Source organism: Ictalurus furcatus, chromosome 12, assembly GCF_023375685.1.
Source record: "Ictalurus furcatus strain D&B chromosome 12, Billie_1.0, whole genome shotgun sequence".
In the NCBI taxonomy this organism is placed as follows: Eukaryota; Metazoa; Chordata; class Actinopteri; order Siluriformes; family Ictaluridae; genus Ictalurus; species Ictalurus furcatus.
This window is the reverse complement of record NC_071266.1, coordinates 6,843,835-6,870,654: the sequence shown is the minus strand read 5'-3', so window position 1 is coordinate 6,870,654 and position 26,820 is coordinate 6,843,835. Positions and strand designations below refer to the sequence as shown.

Sequence of the window (26,820 nt, the reverse complement as noted above, 5' to 3'; positions counted from 1 at the left end):
ATGCAGAGAAAATAATTTATTAGATGACTCATGGCACTTTCAAAATGAACAATGGCATCACATCTGCTATGTAAAGACCAAAAAAAAAAAATCAATCTATAGCAACCTGATCAACCCGAAATAAGATGACATCTTCCTGAAACATACTAAGTGTAGCATGGAGAGGTTTTACATGACTGCGCACTGCGTGGCTCCACAGCAGTCCTTTAGGACGGCTACGCTGCTCTTTGTAATGGATGGTTTGTTCGGCGGAGGTTCCGGGGTCGACTTTTTCGCTTTTGGAGGACCTGGGAAGGTTCAAGGATGAGAATTATTCAAACGCTTAAAGATTGTCATCAGTAGCAGATCATCAGTTTTATTTCTTCTATCCAACTATTGTAAATTCACATGAACCATCTCTAATTCCACTAGCGTCTGCTTATTGGCTCTATATGCCTTGTTAATTTTACATTAAACTAAAGTTACATTCTGTTAATACCTTCAACATTCGAGCCATTAACACGTCGGCACTCTGTGAAGCAAACGGTTAACTCCTTGGACAGTATGCAGCATGGCTATATATAGATTTCACATTCATTTATCATTTATCAAGCTCTACTAGCAGCGAACATGCACTTCTGCAGCCCACTGTGCATGAAAACATCACCAGATCAACAATTATACTTTTTATTTTTATGAGGAGCATATGCAGTGCAAGCCCCTGCGTAAGTTGGACATCGTGTAGACCTGTACAGGACATGTATCGACACCTTCTGTCCCATCAGAATCAAGAATTGTACAAAGGAAATGAGCATAAGGATAAAGGAACCTCATTCAAGATGTAGTTTAGTTAAACAATGTTGTGTCTGCTGCATTGAGTGCATTCTACCCAGAGAATGAAACTATTGTACCAAACTGATCATTTATATATATATATATATATATATATATATATATATATATATATATATATATATATATATTTTTATATTATATATCAGACATTTTTCAGTTTGGGAAGTCTGTTTTGAAAAATGCTCATTAGAAACTGGAAGACGCATGTGAACGTTCCACCAGAAAGCAGGAAAGCATAAATCCACCTGCACAGTGTTCCTGTGGTGTTGTGTGTAATTGTCCTCTCAATTTTGAAGCCTCTATAACAGGGGTGTCCAATCTTTTTTGGATGCAGGTTTTCATTCCAACCAACCAACCAACCAACCAAGAGCCACACCTGATTCCACTTGTTTAATCGGTTGATCTTGGCTTTGACTAGACTCGGGTGTGGCTCCTGCTCGGTTGGAATGAAAACCTGCACCCACACCGGCCCTTTCCGGATAAGATTGGACACCCCTGCTCTATAATGTTCTGCTTTGCTGGATAGCCCCATGAGGAGACCGTGTTAATCTCTGTAAAAGCGCTTTTCTCTGTATGATTGAACACACAATGAGCACTTAATTGCTCGTTTCACCAGCAGGGGTGGGAGACTGGTGTGTGAGGCGCAGCATGGCTGTAGCCAACCGCTGACTCGTTGCAGACCGTAGTGATCGCTAAAGCATCGCTGACCTTTTGTAGGAATTTGTTAACTGGCTGTGTGGCTTGTAAGAGTCTGAAATACAGTTCACGTCTCTTGTAAACGTAAACCCTTACTACCAAGAGAGCCCACAGTGTATGAGAAGATATTCACTGAATGTTTGGGAGATACACCCATTAGAGACCTAGATGGGCAGCATACTGTGCTGAAAGATTTTTCTTGTTTTTTGAGCGTAGTTTGGTCCTTAGTTGGTCACATGGCCATATCTTGTATGTTGGCTCTACCTGTGTGAGGAATTCAAGAACTTACATAAAGTCCCCTTGAAGCATCGCTTCTCTGGCGAGTCGTTTGAAACATCGTCTGTATTTTATTGTTCTAAGTTTTAAACTTGGCCAGTACTTGGATTCAGTGACAGATGATTGAAAAGAGAGCTTCCTGGAGTGCCTTTATATTGACAAAAACACACATCCTCTTTTCCCCTCAGGATATAACAGAATCTTTTTCAACATTAATAGGAAAACCTGTAGCCCTGCTCATTCGTGCGTTTATCTAACCAGCCCAATATGTGGCAGCACTGCAATGCATTAAGGCATGCAGGTGATTTTGTAGACATCGCCCGGTCCAGTTTGGGTGATCTTGTGCCCACTGACACCTCAGCCCACGGTTTCCTGTTCTTGGCTGACAGAAGTGGAACCCGATCTGGTCTTCTACTTTTGTAGCCCATCTGTCTCGAGGTTCAACGTATTGTGCGTCCTGATGATGCTTTTCTGTTCAGCACGGCTGTAAAGCGTGGCTATTTGACTAGTTTTCCTGTCGGCTCAGACCAGTCTGGACATTCTCCTCTGACCTCTCTCATCAACAAAGCTTTTCTTCCCACAGAACTGCTGCTCACTGGATGCTTTTTTGTTTTTCGCATCGTTCTGTGTAAACTGTTGTGCGTGAGAATCCTTTTTCCCCTGTTCTGATGTTTGATACGAACATTAACTGAAGCTCTTGACCTGTATCTGCATGTATATGCATTGCGCTGCTGCCACAGGATTAGCTGATTGGATAATTGCATGAAAGTGCAGGTACACTGGAGATGTGTATATAACCTGGAGGTAATTCTTCTATAGAAGTTAAAAAAGGACATAATCTTTCAAGATGGATGCATTGTGTAAAAAGGGCAGATGTGACCGATTCGGATTACGCCGCCTCCTCACGTAAAGCTAGTCCCAGTCTGAATAGGGCTTCGGCTAATGATTGTTCAAATTATGCTAGACAATATGTTCACAAGCCAACATCAGTTACGTTTGCAGCTCTTCAAGGTATAAAATAAACTTTTACATGGATGAACTGCCACAAAAACTTGCCATCTTTACAGAATGGTCCTATCAGCTATCTAGGTCTCTATAGTGTGTATCTACAGGAATATCTGTAGGTAGAACCCCAAACCTTTTGCTATCTGGTTGCTTAATATCTCTAAAGATCTGTGTCCATCTTGCTTTATAAAAAGTGTCTGTGAGCTCCAGTTAAATATGAGTAAACGTGTCATTGAATCAGGGCCACTCACTCTGTGTGACTCTGGCCAGTTTGTCCAGTGGCATGAGCTTGAGTCTGAGGAACTCTGCCATCTCTTTGTCCTCTTCCTGCTCCCTGTAGAGATGGACAGCAGGTTTGTGAGTCACAGATACGAGTGGAAAGAGGGGCCGATGGAGAGTGTCGGGAGATGGTAAATAAAACGGGGATGAGACACAAAGAGGGAGGGGAGGGGAGAAAATGAGTGAAAGAGCGGCAGGAATGAGTCATAAAGCTGCGAGAACTGTGGCTGGGGCACAGAGGTGTTGATGAGCTCTCACTCTGACGAACACTAATGAGTGTCAGAATTCTCACCGAGACTAAAAAACATTTTCTCTGTGATTCACTAATTAAATAGGACGCATTAAAAAAAAACGATGATGGATTGTCTGCTTCTTCAGAGCTGTGTTGTAGTTTTTATATTCGTGCTACGTGCGCTGTGATGGAGACTTGGTTTTAAAGATGCACTTTGCAGATTTGTATTATATTCTTCTTCTAATTTTTCTCCCATGTATTCGTTATTCGTTCCTGTTTTGTTTGTGCGTGCTCTCTTTTTTTTAAAAAAAATAAATATTATCAGTAGTATTTATTAATTTTATCATATGCAAAAAAAAAAAAGATTGTAGTTGATGTATTTGTTGATATTTTTTCTCTTAATTTCTACTTTTTTAGTTTATTTTTTTTTCTTTTCTTGCCATCCACTTTTCCCCTTAGCTTTACAGTAATACTTGCATTAAAAGTAACGTTTTTTTGTTTTTTTTAACCAGTTGTTTGTTGATGGGATCATACATGTGTACATGACGACATGATTTTACTATTTCTCTACATTTTTCTATTTTAATTCAAACTTGTTTCAAATCTGTCCTTATGCTTTCCTTCATTTTTTCCTATTAGGACTCCAAAAAAGAGTCACTTTATATTTATTTATATATATATATATATATATATATATATATATATATATATATATATATATATATATATATATATATATATATAAAAACAGATGCAGTTCATTATTGTATTTTTTTTTTGTTGATTAGTGCATATAATGTTTAAGGTTTTTTGTGGGATCTTCACTTCTTCTTATTTGTTCTTTCCTCCTTTTCTTTCCATACCTTTTCCCCTCTTAGGAGTGATTTTAATGGTCAGAAAAGCCAAAACCCATAATAACCTTTTAAAAAAAAAAAAATCTTCACCGTGATGCAGCATTTTTCTACTGTACTATTTCCTGCATCTTTATTTTAACCTCTTTTCGCTGTGAATAATTAATGAGCTAGACAGCAAGCCGTTGTGCCTATGACATTTGATTGAATGGAAGTGAATCGTTTTCAGATGTAAGAAAGTGATTGTGTTTAGCCGAGTGTATGGAGGTCTGGCATGTCCTGTGGCTTAATTAGCTTTCAAAGGTAGTTCATTATTGAACCAAGGAGGCATTCCTTCTCCGCAGGGAACTCTGGGTTTCATCTAATTCTTTATTTAACTAAACAAAACTTTAAGTTCTCAGTTATATAAGTCCCAATTAGCAAGGTTTGGTGAATAATCTGCGAGCATTCAGTCTCATAAATATACCAGTCAGGGTATGTCGATACAGACTGGATGCCAGATGGGATCACACACTTGTTCATTTCGTTTCACTGCATGCTCATTCTCTCACACGTGTAATCAGCTTTGCTACAAAATAAAAGCTGTACTGTGTAATTCTAGCAGAATTTCACAAGAGCTTGTTATCTCCTAAAAACAAAGAGCTGGGGCTCCCAAGTTGTGCACAGGTATTCAACTAAAAACATATTTACATTTACGGCATTTGGCCGACGCGCTTATCCAGAGCGACTTACGTTTATCTCATTTATACATCTGAGCAGTTGAGGGTTAAGGGCTTTGCTCAAGGGCCTAACAGAGGCAATTTGGCTGTGCTGAGGTTTGAAAACACAACCTTCTGAGCAGTAGTCCAACATCTTAACCACTGAGCTACCACTGCCCATGTTAAGGTCCAGTTTGTAAAATTCTTAGCTTACAGATGTCTGGCTTACATATGGTCATGTGTCTAACATGACTGAATGGCAGTGATAGTTTTTTAAAAATGTGTTTTGAATGTGATCTGGGGAGAATAAGCACGCACAGTACTTTTTTCTGTTTTTTTTAAACAAGCCATGTCATCAGTTCACTAATCAGGCAAGGGAAGGTAAATTGTTTATGAAATTTTGTGAAAAGTCTTTGATTTCCTAGACTACGAGTTGCCTTGCACCTCTGGGAAATCCCACCTCCGCCCTGTGTATGGAGTTTGCAGATTCTCCCCATGCTTTGGGGGTTTCCTCTGGGTACTCTGGTTTCCTCCCCAAGTCCAAAGACATGCGTTGTAGGCTGATTGGCATGTCCAAATTGTCTCGTGTGTGTGTGTGTGTGTGTGTGTGTGTGTGTGTGTGTGTGTGTGTGTGTGTGTGTGTGTGTGTGAGAAATAGAGGGAGAGATTGTGCCCTGCCATGGGTAGGCTCCAAGCTCCCTGCAACCCTGTGTAGGATAAGTGGTACGGAAAATGGATGGACGTAACTGGATATGAAAAGAGTTGCTGAACTACGCCGGAGTACTTGGTTCAGTCCACTGAAACACTTTGTTCCGTCTGCAGCCAGACCACGGTCTGCCAGTTGGCGACCCCTGATCTTTCACCCTGTTGTTTTCTCTACTGTTGATCAGAGTAATGCTAGCTAATCTCAGTGGTCTGGAAGACGAGCTCATGGTTCTGTCCCTTAGACCTCATGCCAAAGCTCATCCCACCCCCAACCCCCACAAACTCACCTAAGAAAACATAGAGGAGATATAGGAATCTCTAAATGTGGAGAGTTCCAAAGAAGCCATGATTCAGTGTTAAAAATCATGATAAAATATTGCCCTTAATGTCATTGGCCTAGAAAATCTTGTCAGTTTGGCAATAGGTAGCTTATCCGTTGCCACATCTAAACAAATGCAGACACCGATTGTCACAAGATCTGTTTAACATAATGTCTGATTATCTGACTAGCTAGCTAGTTTACCTGTTGGCAGTAACTATGTATACAAATGCATACAAAGCAATACCCATGATCCAGCAGCAGTAGAGTGTGCTCCATGAATCTTTTAAAGCTCTCTTCTCACTTCTCAGCTCTCTCTAAAGACGATGACTATTCTGGTCTTCCATCTTAATCATTCTGGCTCATTTGAATGATTTCTCTCCTTCCTCAATTGTCATTGTCTTGTACAATGTGACTAGTTTTCACATTAGCATACAACTGTCATCTTCTGGTATGTTTGAATCTCCCAATGAGCACTGGGAATGCACAAATACATCCATATGCATGCAGTGCCTCAGTGTGCTATCAGTTAATAGATTTGGGCTTTTCCTGATAATTGAGCCTGGCTCCGTCAGAGAAAGCAGATTATTTCTAATCAGAATTTAAAACAAACTAAATCAGGGGTATGTGATCTTATCCACAAAGGACCATTGTGGCTCCTGCTTGGTTAAAACAAAACCCTGCAATCACGCAATGCAGCTTTTTACAATGCTAACTGCCAACAGACCCAGGTCTTTCCAGACCTGGTCTGACTTGCAGACTAAATGGGGGTTGAATCCTCTTTGAAGCCGCCAAATACTTATTATCTCTAGAACACAATGTGAAGGAGTAGAAGATAGTGTTGTGACAATTCAGCACTTCCAGACACCACTTTTCTCTGCCTTTACTTTTCTTGCACGCACCTCAATCTCTCCACCTCTGCGTCATCCACTAGGAAATCCCTCTTTTCCACCAGCTTATGGATCTTCTGAATCAGCTCTTCCTCCTTCTGCTGCTGCTTCTTGCTCCTTTCTTTTTCTGGGTTGAGAGAAAGAGGAAAACGAAACAAATGGAATCAATGAATGTAACATGAAGTCCATTTTGTATTTAGATGATCATGGGTACTCTGGCATTATTGTGTTTTTTTTGTTGTTGTTGTTTTTTTGTAGATTTTCTATTCTCACAGATTTTCTATTATTGTAGTTATTGTATTATCATACCTATACTATTCTCATAGCTCTTTTTGGAGGGGTTTCCTGATTTTCTCCTTAATTTAGTGATTGATGAAGAGAACATGTAAACCACCCATCCAACCCTGAGAGCATGGCCAATGTTGCTCTCTTGGACTCCCGGACACAGATGGCTGTGTATTATCGTACCTGTTTTCTTGTAGCTGTCCTATTCTCATAGCTACTGTATTGTCGTAGTTATTGTATTCCACTGCTATTGTATTAATATACCTAACCTATCCTGCATGCCCAATCAGCTTGTGTTATTGGTTTTGCCTTTAGAAATAGTTTCAGTATATCCAGTTATCCATCTTCCTTTTTGTTTTTTTATTTTTTTTCATACCTGATATGCGCACACACACACACACATATTGATGGTAGGTGAAGGGCAGAGCGTGTGAAGGGCAGAGCGTGTGGAGGACAGGAAGTGCCAGCTCAGCTCTTTTCACATGGAGAGGACATAATCCTGAAAGCATCTTTGAAAATGAAGATATGCACACAGATGCTTCTGTTTTCTCCTACTCCCTCTCCCTCTTAGACAAATGCACAATGAGACAACACGTGCCATCCTTATTGATAGCCAAATAAAACTTTGTGTCACAGAAGCCATAAAGCGCACCAGCTGTTCTTGAGAAATGCACCATTCAAACCTGCTACAGTTTCATGTTTCAATCAGTTTTAAAGACTAAACCTTTTGTGAATGCTCCATAATAAAAATGGTGCTCCTAACCCCATGTCCAGCATCAACCCAAACAGTGAAATATGAATGAGAGGCAGCTATCATGTCCATGATTTTAAAATGTGTTCTTGATGGCGAGGGTACAAACCTGGCACGGCTACAATTTTACGCAGCTCCTGCTTCAGGGCCATGATGTCTTTGCACAGTTGAATATCGTCCATCCTGAAGAAAGACAAGAGGATTTTCTGAGGAAGAGGTAGGGCTGGGCAATGTGATTATAAAGTTGTAATACAGTACATCATGTGAGACATGATGCTCAGTCTCAGCAAGAGTAATGTCATTTTTGTGTCCGTCCTTTTTATTAATTGTTGCTTGGTGGGTTTTTTTTTTTCAAATGACATGCATTTATTATTATTATTATTTGTTTTGTTTTTAAGTGAGTAGAATTGTTGTATAGTGGCATCCTTTTCAATAACTTATGTTGCTTGTGGTTGCTAATTATTCCTAAAATGTTAAATCTTTATCATTTCATCATTTGTATTGCAAATTGTAGGCTCAGCCTGGTTTAAAAATGACCGATTAATGCTATAACCTAGCTATTATGGTACATTCACACATACAGGGGTTCGCAGGGACAAAGCGACTGGAGAGCATTTTCAATAAGAGATGGTGACTTACGGTGACGTGAGCAACAGCGACTGTTGGCGACTATACGTGGGCGTGTCCAGCTTGAGAAAAGTTTACCTTCATGCAAATTTCGAGTGACTTAGCACAGCGACTACCAATGGGAGTGAAGACAGTAGCGCGCAAGTGATCTGTGATCCGCCATGCTGCCTGTGAGTCCGAATTGTGTCGTGGAACCAGAAAGCAGATAGATTGCCGCAGTGGCAAAGCGCACACACTGCTTCTCCTTCATCTCGTAGGATATGATGCGTATGTAGACTGGTGAATTTTATATACAAACGCTGCTCCTGCAGAATGTTTCATTTTAGCGGCAACAAAATTTGATTTGTTCTCAATAGTGGCATGTTGGTCGCGCCACCCACTGATACATGTTACTATGGCAACCAGTAATAGCACCGCCTACTGGCAACTTCATAGTATAGCGACTGGTGACTTGCAGTGATAAAATCTCTGTATGTGTGAACGTACCTTTAAACTTGCTAGTTATGGCTCATGAACTATCCTGTATAGCGTAAAGTGGCTGTATGAGAATGATGGTAATAAAATTGTATTGTCATTTTTTGTTACTATTATTTTGATCTATGCACCCTCAAAGTCTGCTCACTATATGTCCTCACTTTGATAATGTCAGCAGGACTTCAGGACTCAAGACAGATTGGGACAGGTCCAGGTCAGTTCTGTTGTCATGTAGCCAAGATAAATATTTTAATCAGTCCCTAGAGGATTTAGCGTTTTTGCGATCACCGAAATTAACGCAAAATCAAGGAAACTCCGCAATATTCGCAGGAGCTTGCAAGTTTTCAAAATTACTGCTGATTGTCTGCAGATTTGGACCAAGATGTGCCATGTGACGTCATCACAACGCGCATTCAGCTAAAGCCCTCTTCTATTCATGTGAGTCGAGCATGAGTAACAAACATCACTGTGAAAGACCGAGCGAAACAATTTTGTGCAATTACAATTTCGCCAATTCAAGTAGTTTTTGCCGTAGCAAAATCAAGCATTTTTGGCTGTGACAATCACCAAAATGCTCCACAAGATCCTGTATGGACCCTATAATATTGTTTTTGCTGTCCTCGATTGGTTGTTGTCCAGCTTTACTGGATTATGTAGCTTGTTTTTTGAGCTATTTTACTTTGCTTCCTCTCAGATTCTGAGAACTCACTGGTTTACTGGTAACACACTGGTTAGAATAAGGTTAAGGCAGTTCAACACAGCCAGATTAAATAAACGTATTATTCAGACTCACAATTTTTCACTTGCGAGGACAGAACACTGCATCTCCTAGCTGAGATATTCACCAACAACTTGGTGATACTTTGTTGAGGCCGCAAACACGATGTGCTATGTAGAAAAACTTACTCCGGAGATGAGGACTACGGCACAGTAGTCCCCTTTTCGGGACGTTTCAGTTAGTCTATTAATAATGCACTTCACTATCTAACTAGCTCTCCGTACATTATTACATTATGGTAGCTACCAATTTTTAACCTTTATATTTCTCTGAAGCATAGACGGACCTCTGGTGCTATCAAAGTCTTGGTCGCTATGTCAGAACCTTAACTACTGCTATTTACATTTATTCATTTAGCAGATGCTTTAATCCAAAGCGACTTACAAATGAGAAAATACAAGCGAAGTGATATCAAGCAGAGAGTTAAAGTAGTGCTACAATACAAGATCTTTGAGTTCTAGAAAAGCAAGTGCGCAGAGTCGAGGTGTAAGAGCCAGAGTAAGTCGTTTTTTATTTTTAATAAAAGTATGATGTGGGGTTGGTGGTTTAGTGGTTAGTTTGGTGTTCACGGAAGAAGTGGGTCTTTAGCTGTTTTTTGAAGATAGTGACAGATTCTGCGGTCTGGATTGAGGTTGGAAGTTCATCCCACCACTGAGGGACAGTTGGTGTGAAGGTTCTGGAAAGGGACCACGTCGATCATTAACTGATCACAGGTTGCGTGAGGGAACGTAAGCCTTCAGGAGAGTGTTGAGGTAGGAGGGTGCTGTTCCAGACAAGGTCTTGTAGGTGAGCATCAAGGCCTTGAATTTGATGTGGTCGGCTACAGGAAGTCGGTGGAGGGAGATGAAGAGGGGTGTGACACGGGTTCTCTTGGGCTGGTTGAAGACGAGGCGTGCTGCTGCATTCTGAATCATTTGGAGGGGTTTGATGGAACTGGCAGGGAGACCCGAGAGTAGTGAGTTGCAGTAGTCCAGTTTTGATATGACAAGAGCCTGGACTAGTAGCTGTGTAGCCTGTTCGGTGAGGTAGGGTCTGATTTTCTTGATGTTGTACAGAATGAACCTACAGGACCGTGCAGTTGTTGAAATGTGGTCTGTAAAGGTCAACCCCAAGGTTCCTGGCCGTCCTGGTTGGCTTGAGTGTGGTTGAGCCGAGCTGTACAGTGAGGTTGCGGTTGATTGAGGGGCAGGCTGGGATGACGAGAAGCTCAGATTTTGCCAAGTTGAGCTTAAGGTGGTGTTCCCTCATCCAGACCGAGATGTCCGACAGGCAAGCAGAGATTCGTGCAGAGACGGATGGATCATCAGGCTGGAAGGACAAACAGACCTGGGTGTCATCAGCATAGCGATGATGTGAGAAGCCATGAGACTCAATCACCTGCCCTAGAGATGTAGTATAAATTTGCATCTAGAGACGCAAGGGTGCGCCTTATACAATTTAAGATTTTACATCGGTTCTATTGGACCCCCTCTAAATTGTATAGGCTTGGTCTTAAAGACACACCCACCTGCTGGCGATGCCATTCAGAAGATGGAGACACCACCCATGTTTTTTGGGGGCATCGTAAGATCCAAGAATTTTGGTTGAAGGTGCAGAGCTTTGTATGTGAGGTGTTGAACACTCAGATCTCGTTCTGCCCTAGACTCTGTATTTTGGGAGATGGGGAGGTCACAAAATTGGAGGATAGGTACAAAAAAGATTGGGTTTTGACCAGTGTGGTGATTGGTAGGCAGGTTATTTTAAGGGGATGGAAATCAGATGGAGCGCCCTCGTTTCCAGAGTGGTGTGTGGAGATGGGGAGGGTGGCTGCCTTTGAGGAGGGGTCGAGCAGAAGGATGGGAGTTGGGAATTCCTTCAGGAAGAAATGTAGCAGTTATTTGGCGTTTTTGGGGGACTCTCAAGGAGGGGCGGTGGAGAGTACAATTTAGAGTTTAGTCTATGATTATACTTGATTATTGTATTTTCCTTTTTTTTTTTTTTAATTGTGTGTATTTTTTTTATTATTATTATTTTATTTAATTTTTTTATATTCTATTGACCACAGGGGTGTTCGTGGGGGTACCAGGGTGGGGTGGGAGGTTGGTAGGGGGAGGGGTTATAGTGGGGATTTATGTTAAAATAGTTTGATTCGTTATATATGTTGTTTGTCTCTTTGAGTTAACTTGTGAATCAATAAAAGTGTTAATTACAGAGACGTAGTATAAATCGAAAAGGGTAGTGGACCCAGAACTGACCCCTGAGGAACCCTAGTTGTGAGTTGCTGAGTTTCAGAAATACCTCCCCTCCACAATACCTTGAAGGATCTGTCTGAGACATAGGATTCCACCCAGTGCAGAACCGTTCCGGGGATGCCTAGGCTGGAGCAATCATTGAGAGCCAAATGAGAGTCTTGCGCAAAGTGAGCTCCAACCATCAGAGTTCTCCGAGCTCTTTTCTTCATTCACTCCTCAAACCACAACTAATAATATCTGTGCTCACACACATCTGTACAATTGATCAATAAGATGAAAGTATAGATTATGTAGCAATACTCTCACCATGACCAACACGCTGATATCTATCATAAATAAAAATTCCACTACAAGAGTATAATACATAACATGCTTCCAGCTTCTCTGCTGTTATGTAATGCTATTTGTCAGCCATGGCTGGAGGTCGTGGGTGGACATCAGAGCCATGACTCACCACCCAGCCTTATTTCTTATTTAACCTCTGTATTACCAAAGCAATCACACTGGGATTGCTGCTTCTTTTTTTTTTTTCCTCTGTTTGACACTTTTTCCTTATTTTCCCTCCTTCCTTCCTTTTCTCCATTCTCCTCACCTCATCCTGCACCGCAGTGACGGCTACCAGGCGCTTTAATCCACAGCAGTAGATGACTCATCCACTTGCTCTTTCTCCACATAGTTCTCTCTATTTCTCTCTGTCTCTTTTTCATGATGTTGAGTCTTGACTTCTATCACTCTGTCTTGCTTTCTGTGTTGACATTTTTTTTCTACCTTTCATTATTTGTCTCTTTGCTCCATCTCTTTTGTTCTGGTCCTCCATCTTCAGCTTTTCTCATGTGTGTGTGTATGGGTGTGTCTGTGTTCGAGCTTTGCAGTGTTTTGTGACGCACTACTGCACTGCCTGCCAAGAAACATTTACTTTGTATCCTCAGGAGTCCCTTAGACACAGCGACCACACCGAAACCCTTCATGTCCCCATAACCCACAGCAGAGACACATTAAACCCAATCGTATTAAACTGATGCAATTTAGCCTCGTTCTCTGCTCCAGAGAAAGAAACGATTAATTGAAGCAGAAGCTCAGACAATTCGTGACCTCAGCATTATAAAGTTTTGGGTTAATTAAGAACAAATTAGAAGATTGGTGGGTAGTTTCACAAAAATATCACAATACTTGGACTTTTTTTTTTTCTTCACAATGCACAATATGTATAACAGTGCCAGTAAAAGTGGCATATTTTTACAAAATGCTGAAAAAAATTAGTTAAAATTAGATTAACACCCACTATCCACATCACACAATACATGACTACAGACTCATGATCCTTTAAACAGCCCAGACTTTCAATAGAGCATTGCGAAGTCTTGCTCCTCCATTTTTTTTTTTTTTGTTTTTCATTTAGCCTAAGTTGCTCTGCTTGACAGACCTGCTGCTTGTTTTTAAAAATCAATTTTGGATTTGCACTTAAGGTTTTTTTTTTTCTGTTGTTGTGGTTTGTCTTGTTTTTGTTCTGTGAACTTAATAAACCCCTGCATTTGCATCCAACTCTGTGCATGATTAGTTCCATGCTGTCTGTTTTGGAGTTCGTGATTTTCCTCCAGGTTTATAGAATTAAATTTGTGCCAAAAGTATTGAACATACCGTAACTTTTCAAGAAACAAACAAGACCACGATTCATGTTTTGCCACTGAGTTCACTGTTTAAATTTTCAGAGTGTTTTCCTTCTTTCTCGTTGTATATTTTTTGTTCGTTTCTTGAAAAGTTACTTTCAATACTTTTGGCACAAATTTCATTCCGTACAGGTTCTCTGCTTTCCTCCCGTCTCCTAAGAACATGACAGTAGGTGGATTGGTGACTCTAAATCTCTAAAAGTGTGAATGAGTGCCCTGACGTCCCATCCAGGGTGTGTTCTACCGTGACCCTGACCAGGAAAAGGGCTTACTAAAGATGACAGAATGAATGAAAGAGGATCTACAAAAACGAAATTAAATAATCCAGAGAAGCTGGAAAATTAAATAAGTGGCACTAAAATTGAGTTTGACATCCAGTCAGCTACTCCATTGTGTGGTGTAACAATGGAGCTGGTCAGGGTTATAAAGGCAATGCTTTAATGTATAGTTTTAAAAAGAAATGATGTTTTCTGATACTATTTATATCATATTGTCCAGTCTTAGTCTAAACTAAACGAAGGGAACCAAAGAAATGCTGCAGACATCAAACAATAGAGTGTCATGGAACTAAAGCCCTGCTTGAAGGAAAACTCCAGCATTTTTGATCCCAGTTTTATCCACCACATCTGTAGCGTGTGTGCAGTTATCACAGGCAATCATTTTTGCACATCTGTTTGTAGTTTGAAAACACAGAAAGTTGAATTATGTGTTTAACTGTTGTTTAAAAAACAATTTTATATAACGTGAATTAAAAACTACAGCTGTTCCACTTTAACAATAAGCGACTTGGGATAAGACAGACTTAACATAAAGTCTTATCAAAGCAGTTCTTTTGAACGTTTATAAAAATCTCCAACACTCCCGAAAACTGTGGGAGCAAAATGTAAACCCCAAACGTTGTCACATACTAGTACAAATTGTTCCTTCGGGAAAAAGTAGTCCCTTTTCTGGAAGGATGAAGTAAACATACAGGTTATGTGCTTGATATACAAATACCCCTACGTGAAGAATTTGTAAAAGTGTTCTACTTAAAATATGTTATGGATAAATATTTATTGATTTTTGACTCAAAGCTCTTGCTCATGGGACTCGTGATGCTGTGGATAGAGAATTTATTTTAATAAATGTAAGGTGATGCCCTTTCGCCTAGTGTCAGCCTTTACAGACAGTCTTTTTCTGTCATGTTCAAATGAAACCCTAACACACTCAGTTTCTTCACATAACTACAGTCACGATCTTGCCCTCCTTGCTCCTGACTCGGCTTCCGCAGCAACAGTGCTGTGTTTTTTATTTTAGTTCTAGTTTTGGTTCCTCTCTCCGTCTTCTCACTCCGTCTTTCTTAAACAAACATATCAAGCTTGTGCACGTCCAACCTGACCTAATAACAGCATGCTGGAATAACATTTGTGTAAACAATGCATTTGTTGTCTCTCAAGTTCTCTCTCTCTCTCTCTATATATATATATACATATATATATATATCTTCTTTGTGCTCATCCATTCATTAATTCACCTGTAAATAAAAGCTGCTGTTCCCAAAATTCAATCGGTGAGATTTGTAAGTAGCATACCTTTTAATAGACAATATTAGGAGCGCCTGTTTACCTGCTCATTTATCTAGTTATCCAATCAGCCAATCATGTGGCAGCAGCGCAATGCATAAAATCAGAGAGAATTCAGAGGAGAATCGCCAGATTGTGTCAAGCTGACAGGAACACTGCGGTAATGCAAATAGCCACGCTACAGCTGTGGTGAGCAGAAAAGCACATCAGAACACAACACCTCAAACCCTGAGGCGGATAGGCTTGAACAGCAGGGCATCAGACCCACGTCAGATTCCATTCCTGTCAGCCAATAACAGGAATGTGACGCTGCAGTAGGCTCAGGCTCACCTAAACTTGAACGTTGAGGACTGGAAAAAGACCAGGTGCTGTTTTTCCACTTGAATCTTGCCATTCTTCGCTGACCTCTCTCATCAACAAGGCATTTCCACCCACAGAACTGCTTCTTACTGGATGTGGGTTTTTTCCTTCTTTTTTTTCCCCCTCACCATGCTGTGTAAACGCTAGATTTATTTGTGTGTGTGTGTGAGAGAGAGAGAGAGAGAGAGAGAGAAAATCCCAGGAGATCAGCAACTCCTTGAATACTCAAAACAGGCCATCTTGCATGGTCCAAGTCACTGAGATCACTTTTATTTATTTATTTATTTATTTTTCTCCATTCTGATGATTGATGTGAATATCAGTCCCTCCAGGATTTCGCAATTTTGCGATTGCAGAAACGAATGCAAGATCAAGCAAACTCCGCAATATTCGGAGGAACTTGCGATTTATTTATCTATTTTCAAAATTACCGCAGATTTGGGCCAAGACACGTCATCACAACGTGCATTCGGCCAAACCCCTCTTTGATTCACTTTGATTCAAGAACATGAGTACAGCTAAAAGGTCTCATTTACCAACAAACATCACTGTGAAAGACCGCACAAAACAACTTGGTGCAATTGCGATTTTGCCGATTCAGGTAGTTTTTCGCAAAAGAAAAAAAAACAAAAAAAAAAACTTTTTTTTTTTTTGGCTTTTTATTAAAGGAATATTAACCAAAGCTCTTGATCTGTATTTGCATGTTTTATGCATTGTGCTGCTGCTACATTACTGGTGGATTGAACTGTGAGTACAGGCAATTGCAATTAATTCCAATGAGTTTTTCTTGGGGTTTTTTTTTTTTTTTTTGAGAGCGCTGGGTTTTGTTTAGGACTCTCTTTGATGCACATTCCTGTGGGCTTCAACTGGCAATTATCAGGTTTGGTGAAGGATCTGGGAACATTCAAGATCATAAATATGCTAATGGAGTTGAACATTTGTTCATTTCATTTCACAGCACACACTCTCACACATGAATATATACATGTAATCAGCTTTGCAGTGCAAACTCGATTGGTATTGTGCTGTATAATTAATTCTCACAGAGATTAGGTGTGCTTCTGGGCTAAATTAGACTGTAAATGGGAATAAATAAATATTTATTTACCTCCCTAATGTGTACATAACGAATAAATCAAATAGGAGTGGCATTAAAATTGCATTAAAACCAAAATATAAATGTCTAATATTAAACTTAATCTGTGTCTGGAACTAAGCACCAGTAGTTTATCCATCGTGGAGTGAGTTATCTTTGAGGGAAATGACAAACAACACGACCGTATTAAATCCTCCGTTAAATTGTTTAGCGCACACTGAAGATAAAGATCCACACACCCAAGTCTCTCTCTCGCTCACACACACACACTCAGACAGCTAGCAAGCAGCCAGTGATTTGTGTTTCTCACATAAAGCGGAGCTCGGACTCCCTTCTGACGAGCACCTCCCTGAGCCTCTGGATCCTGGCCATCTCCGTCTCTATCTCATCCGGAGACATGGAGCTCTCAGCCATGGACACGTCCATCTGACCTGCAGGAGAACAGAAACACGCTGTGTATCTGTGTGTGAAAGACGTGCCACTGACCGTGACGACGTGTATGTACCGTATGGGTGTTTACACACGTCAGGGTGTGTATATTCTCCATCTTCATCTGCTTCGCGTGTAAGGAATAAAACAGGAATGTGATGTTACAGGAAAATAATTAACAACAGAGTGGTGTGATGCGCACACAAAATGGAGTTACTGTTACCGCTCTCAAGATGATCGTTTTCCAAGAACAGCATGTCCTGAAGTGTTTTATTTCTCTTATCCGACATCGTTTTGCCGATTATTACAATCATATACTAATTAAAGAATGACACGTCATACTTTTTTTTTTTTTTATCCATTTATAGTTATGTTTAACGGTGTGGAACGTCTGCAAAACAAGTTAGTTCCTTTATCACTCTGTTTATGCTGTAAACTGTTGTTCCCCTCATCAGTTACACATTCTTTCTCTCTCATGAAGATCATAATACAAAAAAAGCCCTCCATGCTCAAAATTTTAAGTTTACCCTGACTGGTGCAAAGTGCTAACACTGTAGACTCCTTCCAAAATTGTTAAATAAATGAAAACTTCACCCTTTGAACAAATACGCTGCGTCCACCGTACACAGCCCTTTGTAAATTATTACTAGAGAAATGACAGTATTAGAAAAAGCACATTAATATAAACCTGTGATTTGGCTTGTATCTGGAACTACCCTCCGAGCCCCCGTTATAGGAAACTCAACAACACCATCTAACCGATCAGAATCAAATTCGTGTTATAAGTGTAATCAGTTATTTGATCAGAGTAAGGAACAGCAAATGGAGAAACTCCAAACACCCAGAGAGCAAGATTACAGAGAATTACAGTGTGTGTGTGTGTGTGTGTGTGTGTGTGCGTATGTTCGTGTGTGTGTGGGCGTAGTACGACATGCTGGCAGATCAACTTTCAAACTTCATCATGAATCAGCATGAGCACATCAGAGATTTTCATCCTACTGTTTACAAATAATGATGATATCATCACTATTTTCATCGCGACTAGGGCCATGTGGTCACTGCTCTTATTAAAACGTACGGAAGGTTCAGTTATCTCGCACAATAGTAAGACGAGATCTTATGAGTGTTCGTTCAAGTCTATCGCAGTCCACCGTTCGAGCAGTCGTTCACATCACCGTAGCAACGAGTGAGGCAGTGACACACAGATATCAGGCTGATACCGATAGCTCAGTGCATCTAACTCCCATCATTTGTGGCTCCGCCTACAGCAGGGTTCAACACACGTCTACACACATATACACAGGGCCAAACAATCATTTGTATGACTTTCCTCACACTCCTATGACAGAAATATATCATTTAGTATATGACTAATGGAAATGAATACTTATAATACCAGAATTTGAAAAATGGATGCAGAAAAAAAATAACCATCAGCTTAAACTGAATTTTTTAAACATTTTAAAATCCGAGCATTGTATTCCGTGTATTCTTAGGTTTGTCAAGTTCAAAAATGTTTTTTCAAATGTAAATCACTGAAAACGTGGGTTCCCAAACCTTTCAGATCAGATCGCAGCTATATATTTCACAGTCTAGTGCTTAGAGGGAGTAGAGGCAGATTTTTTTTTCTCCTACACATTCTCCTGTCCTAAAAGACTATATTGCTTTCCAAAGCGCTCAGAAGCAGTTCTAATGAAGCATAAGCCCGGCTTTAAATCCCTCCTTCAGAACATGAGGCATCATGAAAATGTCTACAGTCGTCCCTGTGGTTGCTACTTCAGCAAAAAAAAAAAAAAAACAGACATTTTCTTCAGCCATTTAATGGATTTAAAATTTACTGCAGCACCACAAATCCCTTACAAAGTCTTTTTTTGGGGGGGGAGTTAATGAGCAGCAATCTTTTCATTACGGTCAGGGAGACCTTAATGATTCCCCTTTCACACCAACACTTCTAGCAATGCCAATATTACAGACAATTATCCAAACCTTGAAAGAGTGTGGTATAATTTGATGTTGTTCTTGGCCTTGGCTGTCAGATCAGAAACCTCTTTACAGCTACAGATATCTAGTCTCTCAAGGTACTGGAGCAAAACCTTTGTAATTGGCCATAGGGGAGATGTGCGAAGGAGGAATGGTCCTGTATAACTGAAGCTCACGGGAGGAGTAAATTACAGGGCGAGCATGAGAAACCCTGCCAGCATAGCAGCTTTTACAATGGCTGATTGCTTTCGGAGCCAGCAGGGTTGGGAGGCGGAGAGTATCGGTATTATAAGATGCCATCTTTGATAAGAAAGGTCTTTCCTGCTGCCTTCATTGCTATGAACTGGTGGGCAGACACGTGCTTTTCCAAACTGAATACAAATCAAATGACCTCTGGCATGATGTAAACATCTCCCTGGACTGCTGCATGAATATTTAACCATTAACAATCACTCGCATCAACCGTCGCTGACTCACAGCGCGTCAACAATCTCAAGCTGCCAGAGGGTGGGGCTTCTTCTCTCAGACTAAATCATCGGACAACTGGCTATGTGCTGTAGCAGGGAGACTTCTCACACACACACACACACACACACACATGGGTAGAGAAAGCAGCAAGAAACCTTTATGTAAGATAAAGCCTCAGCTAATTTTGAGATATTATAGCACACTGGCATGCATGCCAAATGTAGTGTAGCAACCTTTTGCTTTGCTATATTAGATATCTAGAATATAAGTAATATAACTGAGATATTTATCTTCTGAAAAAAACAAAAACCAATACACAGCCTTCATCTCACAGTGAACACTGACTGATCAGACGTTCCATGATGTCCATTAAATGACTCTCTTGGCCTGACTTTTAATTTGGACCGTAAAAAGACATTGTTATTGGTCCATTTCAAATATATATATATATATATATATATATATATATATATATATATATATATATATATATATATATATAAAATAGTCTGTTTTGCCCACCTCGTTTGGTAAACTTGCTCCTTACATAACATGATCTTTGTAGGAAGACAGCCAAGGTGTGCTCACTGCCTCATTTAGCTCCATAGAATATTTATAGTTTATTATATATTGAGTGGTCCAAAATAGGAACTTCAACAAGCACTAATAGAGGCCCATTGGGGCAGGAATTAAGATGCTCCTTGTTCACTTTTGGAACATTTCTAGTAGAGAATCTTAATAGAGAATACTTCTTGGCCAGGGGTACAGTGGCTTAGTGATTAGTACATTTGTCTCGTAACTCCGGGGTTGAGGCTTCAATTCCTGCCTCGGCCCTGTGTGCGTGGAGTTTGCATGTTCTGCCTGTGCTTCAGGGGTTTCTTCCAGGTTCTCTGGTTTCCTCCCCAAGTCCATGCACTGTAGTCTGATTGGCTGATCTCTAAATTGTCCGTAGTGTGTAAATGGATGCGTGAATGTGTGTGATTGTGCCATGCAATGGGTTGTCCCCTGCCTTGTGCCCTGAGTCCCCTGGGATAGGCTCCAGGCTCCACAGAACCCTGTATAGGATAAGCAGTACAGAAAATGGATGGATAGATGGATGGACTGCTTGGCTGCCAAATTCCACAAACGAAGGGAAGTTAAAATGCAGACAGTGTGTCTATGATCTGCAGAAGCATTTCTATTGTAAGATATATTGTAAAGATTAGGAGAGGGAAAGGATGATTATAGAGTGTATGATGTCTGTATATCAGTAATGCATGCGCACCATGGCGACATCGTTTCTCAAGTAAAGGCTGAGGGGAGAAAAAGAAAGAAAAATGCATCTACCATTTTCCACCACGTGAATGTTTTGGGATCGTTTTAGGTCTTTTGTGTGTGTGTGTGTGTGTGTTTTTTTAGAATGTAGTTAGGCTGGAAATTTGGTTGAGGTCATGTTGTTATTTATGTCCTCCCACACTAAAATCTATGGTTACGAGCCATTGATGAGTAATTCTTCTGTAAGACAGTCGGCAATGAAAGCTCCGACAAGCCTTCCCCTTTTGTGTTGTTGGAACAAGTGCACAACAATTCATTACTGTACAAGTGTGTGCAATTTTATAGTGGCTGATTTGCATCCAAGCCACTCACAGTCTATCCACCACTTCTTTCCTTTTTGTGATCTCTTCATCATGCTGTTTTCAATTACTGCATGCTCTCTGTTCCTTTACGAACTAAATGTCTTCCTTCACCAACTCCACATTCAGCCTGGCTAAGCTTCTGCAAGGTGACAATAGATAAATCAAATAGAAATCACAATTTACATATCTAGCCGGGGGATATACCGGGATAAACCAGTCATGCTGAATGAAGAAACAAATATGGAGTACATAATGCACATAACACACACTTTTCCTCTTAAGCAGCGAACACTGAGTAGGACGGTGTTCATTACAAGCCCGGTCCCTAAATATATATCCTGTTTTGCTTGATGCTACCTACTTTTAATAGATTACAATCAGAAAAATTGTATTTTATATTGCGTCCTTATGCAAAGTACTGAACGCTACGGGCGATCTGAAGCAGATTACCTTACCTAATCATTTCTTCTTTGGTAATCTCATCGAAACTGTGAAATTACATGCAGATACTAGGATGTATTATTATCACACTGGGAGTTTTTCATAACTGTGACACCACAACCGTACATACACACATACTCTGTCAGGTTTTTTCTCCCTTTTTCCATCTGTTGCTCGCTGATTCAATGAATCCACAGTGAGTTCCTAGGGAAACAGTTGTTAGGGGCTTACCACTCCCACTCCTCCTTTTTTTAATGAAATCCCACACAAAAGCCTGGGAATGTGCCAGCTGCTCTCAGCCGAGCACACCTTTCTCACAGAGGACAGTTAACAATCTCGCTAGACACGCACGATCGGTGCCAATCTGCCAACGTGCAGCTGAGGCTGTTCACACGCACCACATGTTACATCCATTTCCTGTACCTGAGTGATCTGATAAAGCTCGTTCACATTCATGCGCATTGTGTACCGTAATGAAGGCCTGAGCTTCGGTTTGAAGTGGCTGAAGTGCTGATCTCAAGAGCAGCATTCAGGCTCTTTCACTAAGTAATTTGCGGTCACTCATTAAATGGGAATTACGGCATAAAAGTAGTGTTTAATATGTTATCGTGTTACGTAGCACAGTAATAGGGTACTTTAGTTATTTGTCTCGATGTTAAGTCTAATAATGCATTAATTCGGGGTTTTGTTTGCCTCAGCTTGCACTTTTAACTGCCACAGTTCTTCTTCTTTATACTTTGGATTGAACGTAAATGGCTTTTCACTGTTTTAATTCCTCAATGGGAACCTTACTTGGCTGATCAAATTGCTTTTGATATCCAACTATAAATTAATGACATCTCACACCAGTAAAAAATAAACCTCTTTGCAGTGCTTGGTTAAATTTCGGCTGTACATTGATCATGCAAACAACAAGGAACACCGACTTCCTTCGGTTTCAGCCCTTTATTTATTTATTTATTTATTTATTTATTTATTTATTTTATTTTTTTAGAGTAGCAGCACTGCTTTTTAATGTTTTCACAGCTCTAACACTCCGGATTCAGTTCAGGGAGTGCTTTATAATTAGCGGTTCAGACGTCAGCGATGACGGCCTCGGATGTAAACCGGGTCATGAGAGAATAATCTTCTCTCTTTTAATTAAACTTCAAACTTCAAACACTAAACAAACTGTGTTACAGACACTTCTGTCTATCTTATAAGTGATACCTAATCCAGTCCAAGCACAGAGATTAGCTGTTAGAGCTTAAGAGCCTTGCTAAAGGACTTGCACCACAGTCATGGGATTTGAACCTACACCCTTTTGGTCAACAAGCACTTCATTTCTGAGCTACTGCTGTCTAATCAAATGCAGATGCATCCAGATGCTCAGTGCTATTAACGTCACTGTGGAGTTTGAACAGTGAGATGAGTTATGTATCAGCTCTGCTGCTGCTGCTGCACTAAGACTGAACATGGCCAGAGCTAAAAATAGAGACAGTTTCTTCTAGTTTCATACTGATGGACTTAACTCCCTTCAACAATCTTATAATCTTCCATGCTGCATGCACCTACTCGAAAACAAAACGAGCTTTAGTATCACAGTAAAAAAAAACATTTTGCTCTCAGCCAGGAGAGCAGATTATATACATGTATATACACGCTGAGTTTTGATGAGTGTTTCTCCAGAGTGATGTCAGAGTTTGGAGTGTGATATTGTCAGTCATTGTTCATGAGGGGTATGTGCTGGTGTGCTGTGGCTCCTCGGGCATAATCAGATGAATAAATCTGAAATTTAAAGCATAAAACTTGATTATATTTTATTAAACTGGACTGCTGAACACTTGTCCTGAAGTGTTTTTTATTCCACTTACACCACAGCCAGCTCACATCAATCAAAACTTTTCCATTTATTAAAGAAAGACACATACTTGTTATCCATTTATAGTTACATTTAATGTTGTGGAATGTACACAAAACAAGTTTGTTCCCCTTAGTAGCTTCTTCTAATGTTAATAAGACTAAAAAAATGTAGCTTGCCATGTTACTAATTAAGTCCTCGGCCACAGCTTTATAAAGATATGCTTACATTTCAAAATTGCTCAAACTATTTTTTGTTCAACAGAATTTTCAGGGCGACATATACACCAATCAGCCATAACATTAAAACCACTGACTGGTGATGAGAACAACACTGATTATCTGGTTACAATGGCACCTGTCAAGGGGGTGGGATATATTAAGCAGCAAGTGAACAGACAGTTCTCGAAGTTGATGTGTTGGAAGCAGGAAAAAGTGGGCAAGCATAAGGATCTGAGCGACTTTGACAAGGGCCGAATTGTGATGACTAGACGACTGGGTCAGAGCATCTCCAAAACAGCAGGTCTCGTGGGGTGTTACTGGTATGCAGTGGTTAGTACCTAACAAAAGTGGTTCAAGGAAGGACAACCGGTGACCCGGCAACAGGGTCAGGGGCGCCCAAGGCTCATTGATGCGCTTGGTGAGAGAAGGCTAGCCTGTCTGGGCCAATCCCACAGAAGAACTACTGTAGCACAAACTGCTGAAAAAGTTCATGTTGGCTATGATTGAAAGGTGTCAGAACACACAGTGCATCACAGCTTGCTGCATACGGGGCTGCGTAGCCACAGACCGGTCAGAGTGTCCATGCTGGCTCCTGTCCACCTGAGCATCAGACCTGGACCATGGAGCAATGGAAGAAGGTGGCCTACTCTGATGAAAGGTGGTTTATTTTACACCACGTGAACGGCCGGGTGCGTGTGAGTCGCTTACGTGGGGAAGACATGGTGCCAGGATGCACTATGGGAAGAAGGCAAGCCAGCGGAGGCAGTGTGATGCTCTGGGCAATGTTCTGCCGGGAAACCTTGCGTCCTGGCATTCATGTAGATGTTACTTTGACACATACCACCTACCTAAACACTGCTGCAGACCAAGTACACCCCTTCATGGTAACAATATTCCCAAATGGCAGTGGCCTCTTTCAGCAGGATAATGCACCCTGCCACACTGCAAAAAAATTTCAGGAATGGTTTGAGAACCATGACAAAGAGTACCAGGTGTTGACTTGTCCTCCAAATTTCCCAGATCTCAATCTGATCGAGCATCTGTGGGATGTACTGGACAAACAAGTCTGATCCATGGAAGCCCCACCTCGCAACTTACAGGACTTAAAGGAACTGCTGCTAACATCATGGTGCCAGATACCACAGCACACCTTCAGAGGTCTTGTGGAGTCCATGCCTCGACGGCTCAGAGCTGTTTTGGTGGCACGAGGAGGACCTACACAATATTACGCAGGTGGTTTTAATGTTATGGCTGATCAGTGTATTTTTCAGTATTAAGACATAATGTGTTCATTTTGCTCATTCAATGGCTTTATCATATCCTGTATCTTTCTCGAAAAGAGTTAGGACAGAAATATTCATTCGGTTATCTTCGGTAACCGATTGATCCTGGTCAGGGCCGTGGTTAGAACGCACCCTAGATGGGACACCATATACACAAATTCTCACCATAGGAGCAATTTAACATAAGCAATCTAGGTAAGAGTAAGCCGGAGAAACTATAGGAAACCCGTGTAGACATGGGGAAAACATACGAAACTCAGGTTTCAGTCTAGGATCCTGGGGCTATGAGATGGCAACACTACCTGCTGTCCCAATACTCATTGGAAACTTAATCTCATTTCATATCAGCGTTAGGAAGTCCACACAATAACACACAAATTGGACAGCACTGTTTCTACACTGTTGAAAAGAAGTTAAATTTCCTCGCCTCCTTTTTTTGTTGCTGCTGTAGAACTAACAAAGGGTACTGTAAATGGTTTAATCTCCATTTTGGAGACTCTGACCCAGTCGTCTAGCCATCATAATTTTGGCCTCGTCAAAGTCACTCAGATCGTTATGCATGCCCATTTTTCCTGCTTCAGACACATCACCTTCGAAAACTGACTGTTCACTTGCTGCCTAATATATCCCACCCCTTGACAGGTGCCATATGAGATAATCAATGTTTATTCACATCACCTGTCAGTGGTTTTAATGTTATGGCTGATCAGTGTATATATTTTTGGGGAACAGTAAAAACACACAAAACCATATTCTCATGCCTGGGGTTGTTCCTAACACAAAGTATAATTGCGTATAAGAAATTAAGGTAATGTAACATTAAATGAATTCACCAATTTATTTTGTGTTTTGTTTTGAAAAAAAAAAAGTTTGTGTTGCCAGTTTTTTCAATCTGATTTATTCCCAAACATAACCTCTGTGATATAAATATGAAGGTGTGTATATCAGATACACCAAAAGTAGTTGTTTTTTTTTACCTTTTTCATGAGCCAAGTAAATAAAGTTAAAGTTGCACTTTGAGTAAAAAATCTAAAAGGGGTCAATTTTGAGCCAAACAGACCACAAGGAATATAGAGATAGTCTGTTTAGGCCTATATATTTGTTATGGTTATTAAAATGTTATTTATTAGAGAATTATTTTTGTTACATTTTTTTTACGTTAAGCCAGTTACTCTGTAAAACAAGCAGTGTATATATATGTGTGTGTGTGCGTCATATTTATATGCCTGATTGCTTTCAAAGAAAGAAAGAAATAAATAAATAAATGGTGGTTATTGTTCAGCCTGTAAACGGAATGTTTAGATGAAAACGTGCTAACGCTGTCCTGTGTCAAAAAAGAGTAACAAAAGCGGTTGTTGGAGGAAGTAGACTATTATATCCATTTCCAAAAACTATTCTGTGGACATTCTTCGGCGAAATAAACCCCTAATTCACGAGTTAAGCATTGTCCTACAGCTATATACAGTCCATACCTTCGTCTTTGCTCCATTTGGTCTCGCGCAGGGCGCCGTAGCTCCTCTCGTTGTCCGCGATGGACTTCTTTAATTCCATTGCAGCTGCTGAATTATTGGTTTTATTGTCTTTAACTCGCCAAACACCGCGGTTTACGGTTGTAAATCTGTGATGTGTGTGGTGTAAATTATTTCTGGTTCAATCTTCCGCTGTTCCGTTCAAACCGAGTAGGTTCCGCCGAGCCGCGGTGCTGCGCATCCTCTTTCACATCGAGACTGAGCAAAACGCTCCTGACTGGGCTGCTGAGGGACGAGCGCGCGAGGGATGCAGGGCGCATGCGCAGTAAGAAGAACGCGTGAGGGACGCAAAGTGCATGCGCAGTAGGAAGAACGCGTAAGGGGTGGACGGCGCATGCGCGATATTGACAGCAAAAGGAGCCACGTAACAGGAAAAGTATGGCTATGATAGGCTATA

The 26,820-nt window shown here is 40.6% G+C and overlaps 1 protein-coding gene across 1 annotated transcript; it reads right to left on the bottom strand.

Annotated features, from left to right (window-relative positions):
- Positions 1 to 26,620, bottom strand: bmerb1 (bMERB domain containing 1). The gene is made up of 6 exons (XM_053637306.1): positions 26,367 to 26,620; positions 16,927 to 17,047; positions 7,931 to 8,004; positions 6,798 to 6,912; positions 3,063 to 3,145; positions 1 to 287 (listed from the first exon to the last, which is right to left on the bottom strand). Exons 1-6 carry the CDS (start codon positions 26,443 to 26,445, stop codon positions 169 to 171), a joined length of 591 nt encoding a protein of 196 aa, XP_053493281.1. The 5' UTR covers positions 26,446 to 26,620; the 3' UTR covers positions 1 to 168.
- Positions 26,621 to 26,820: the final 200 nt, after the last annotated feature.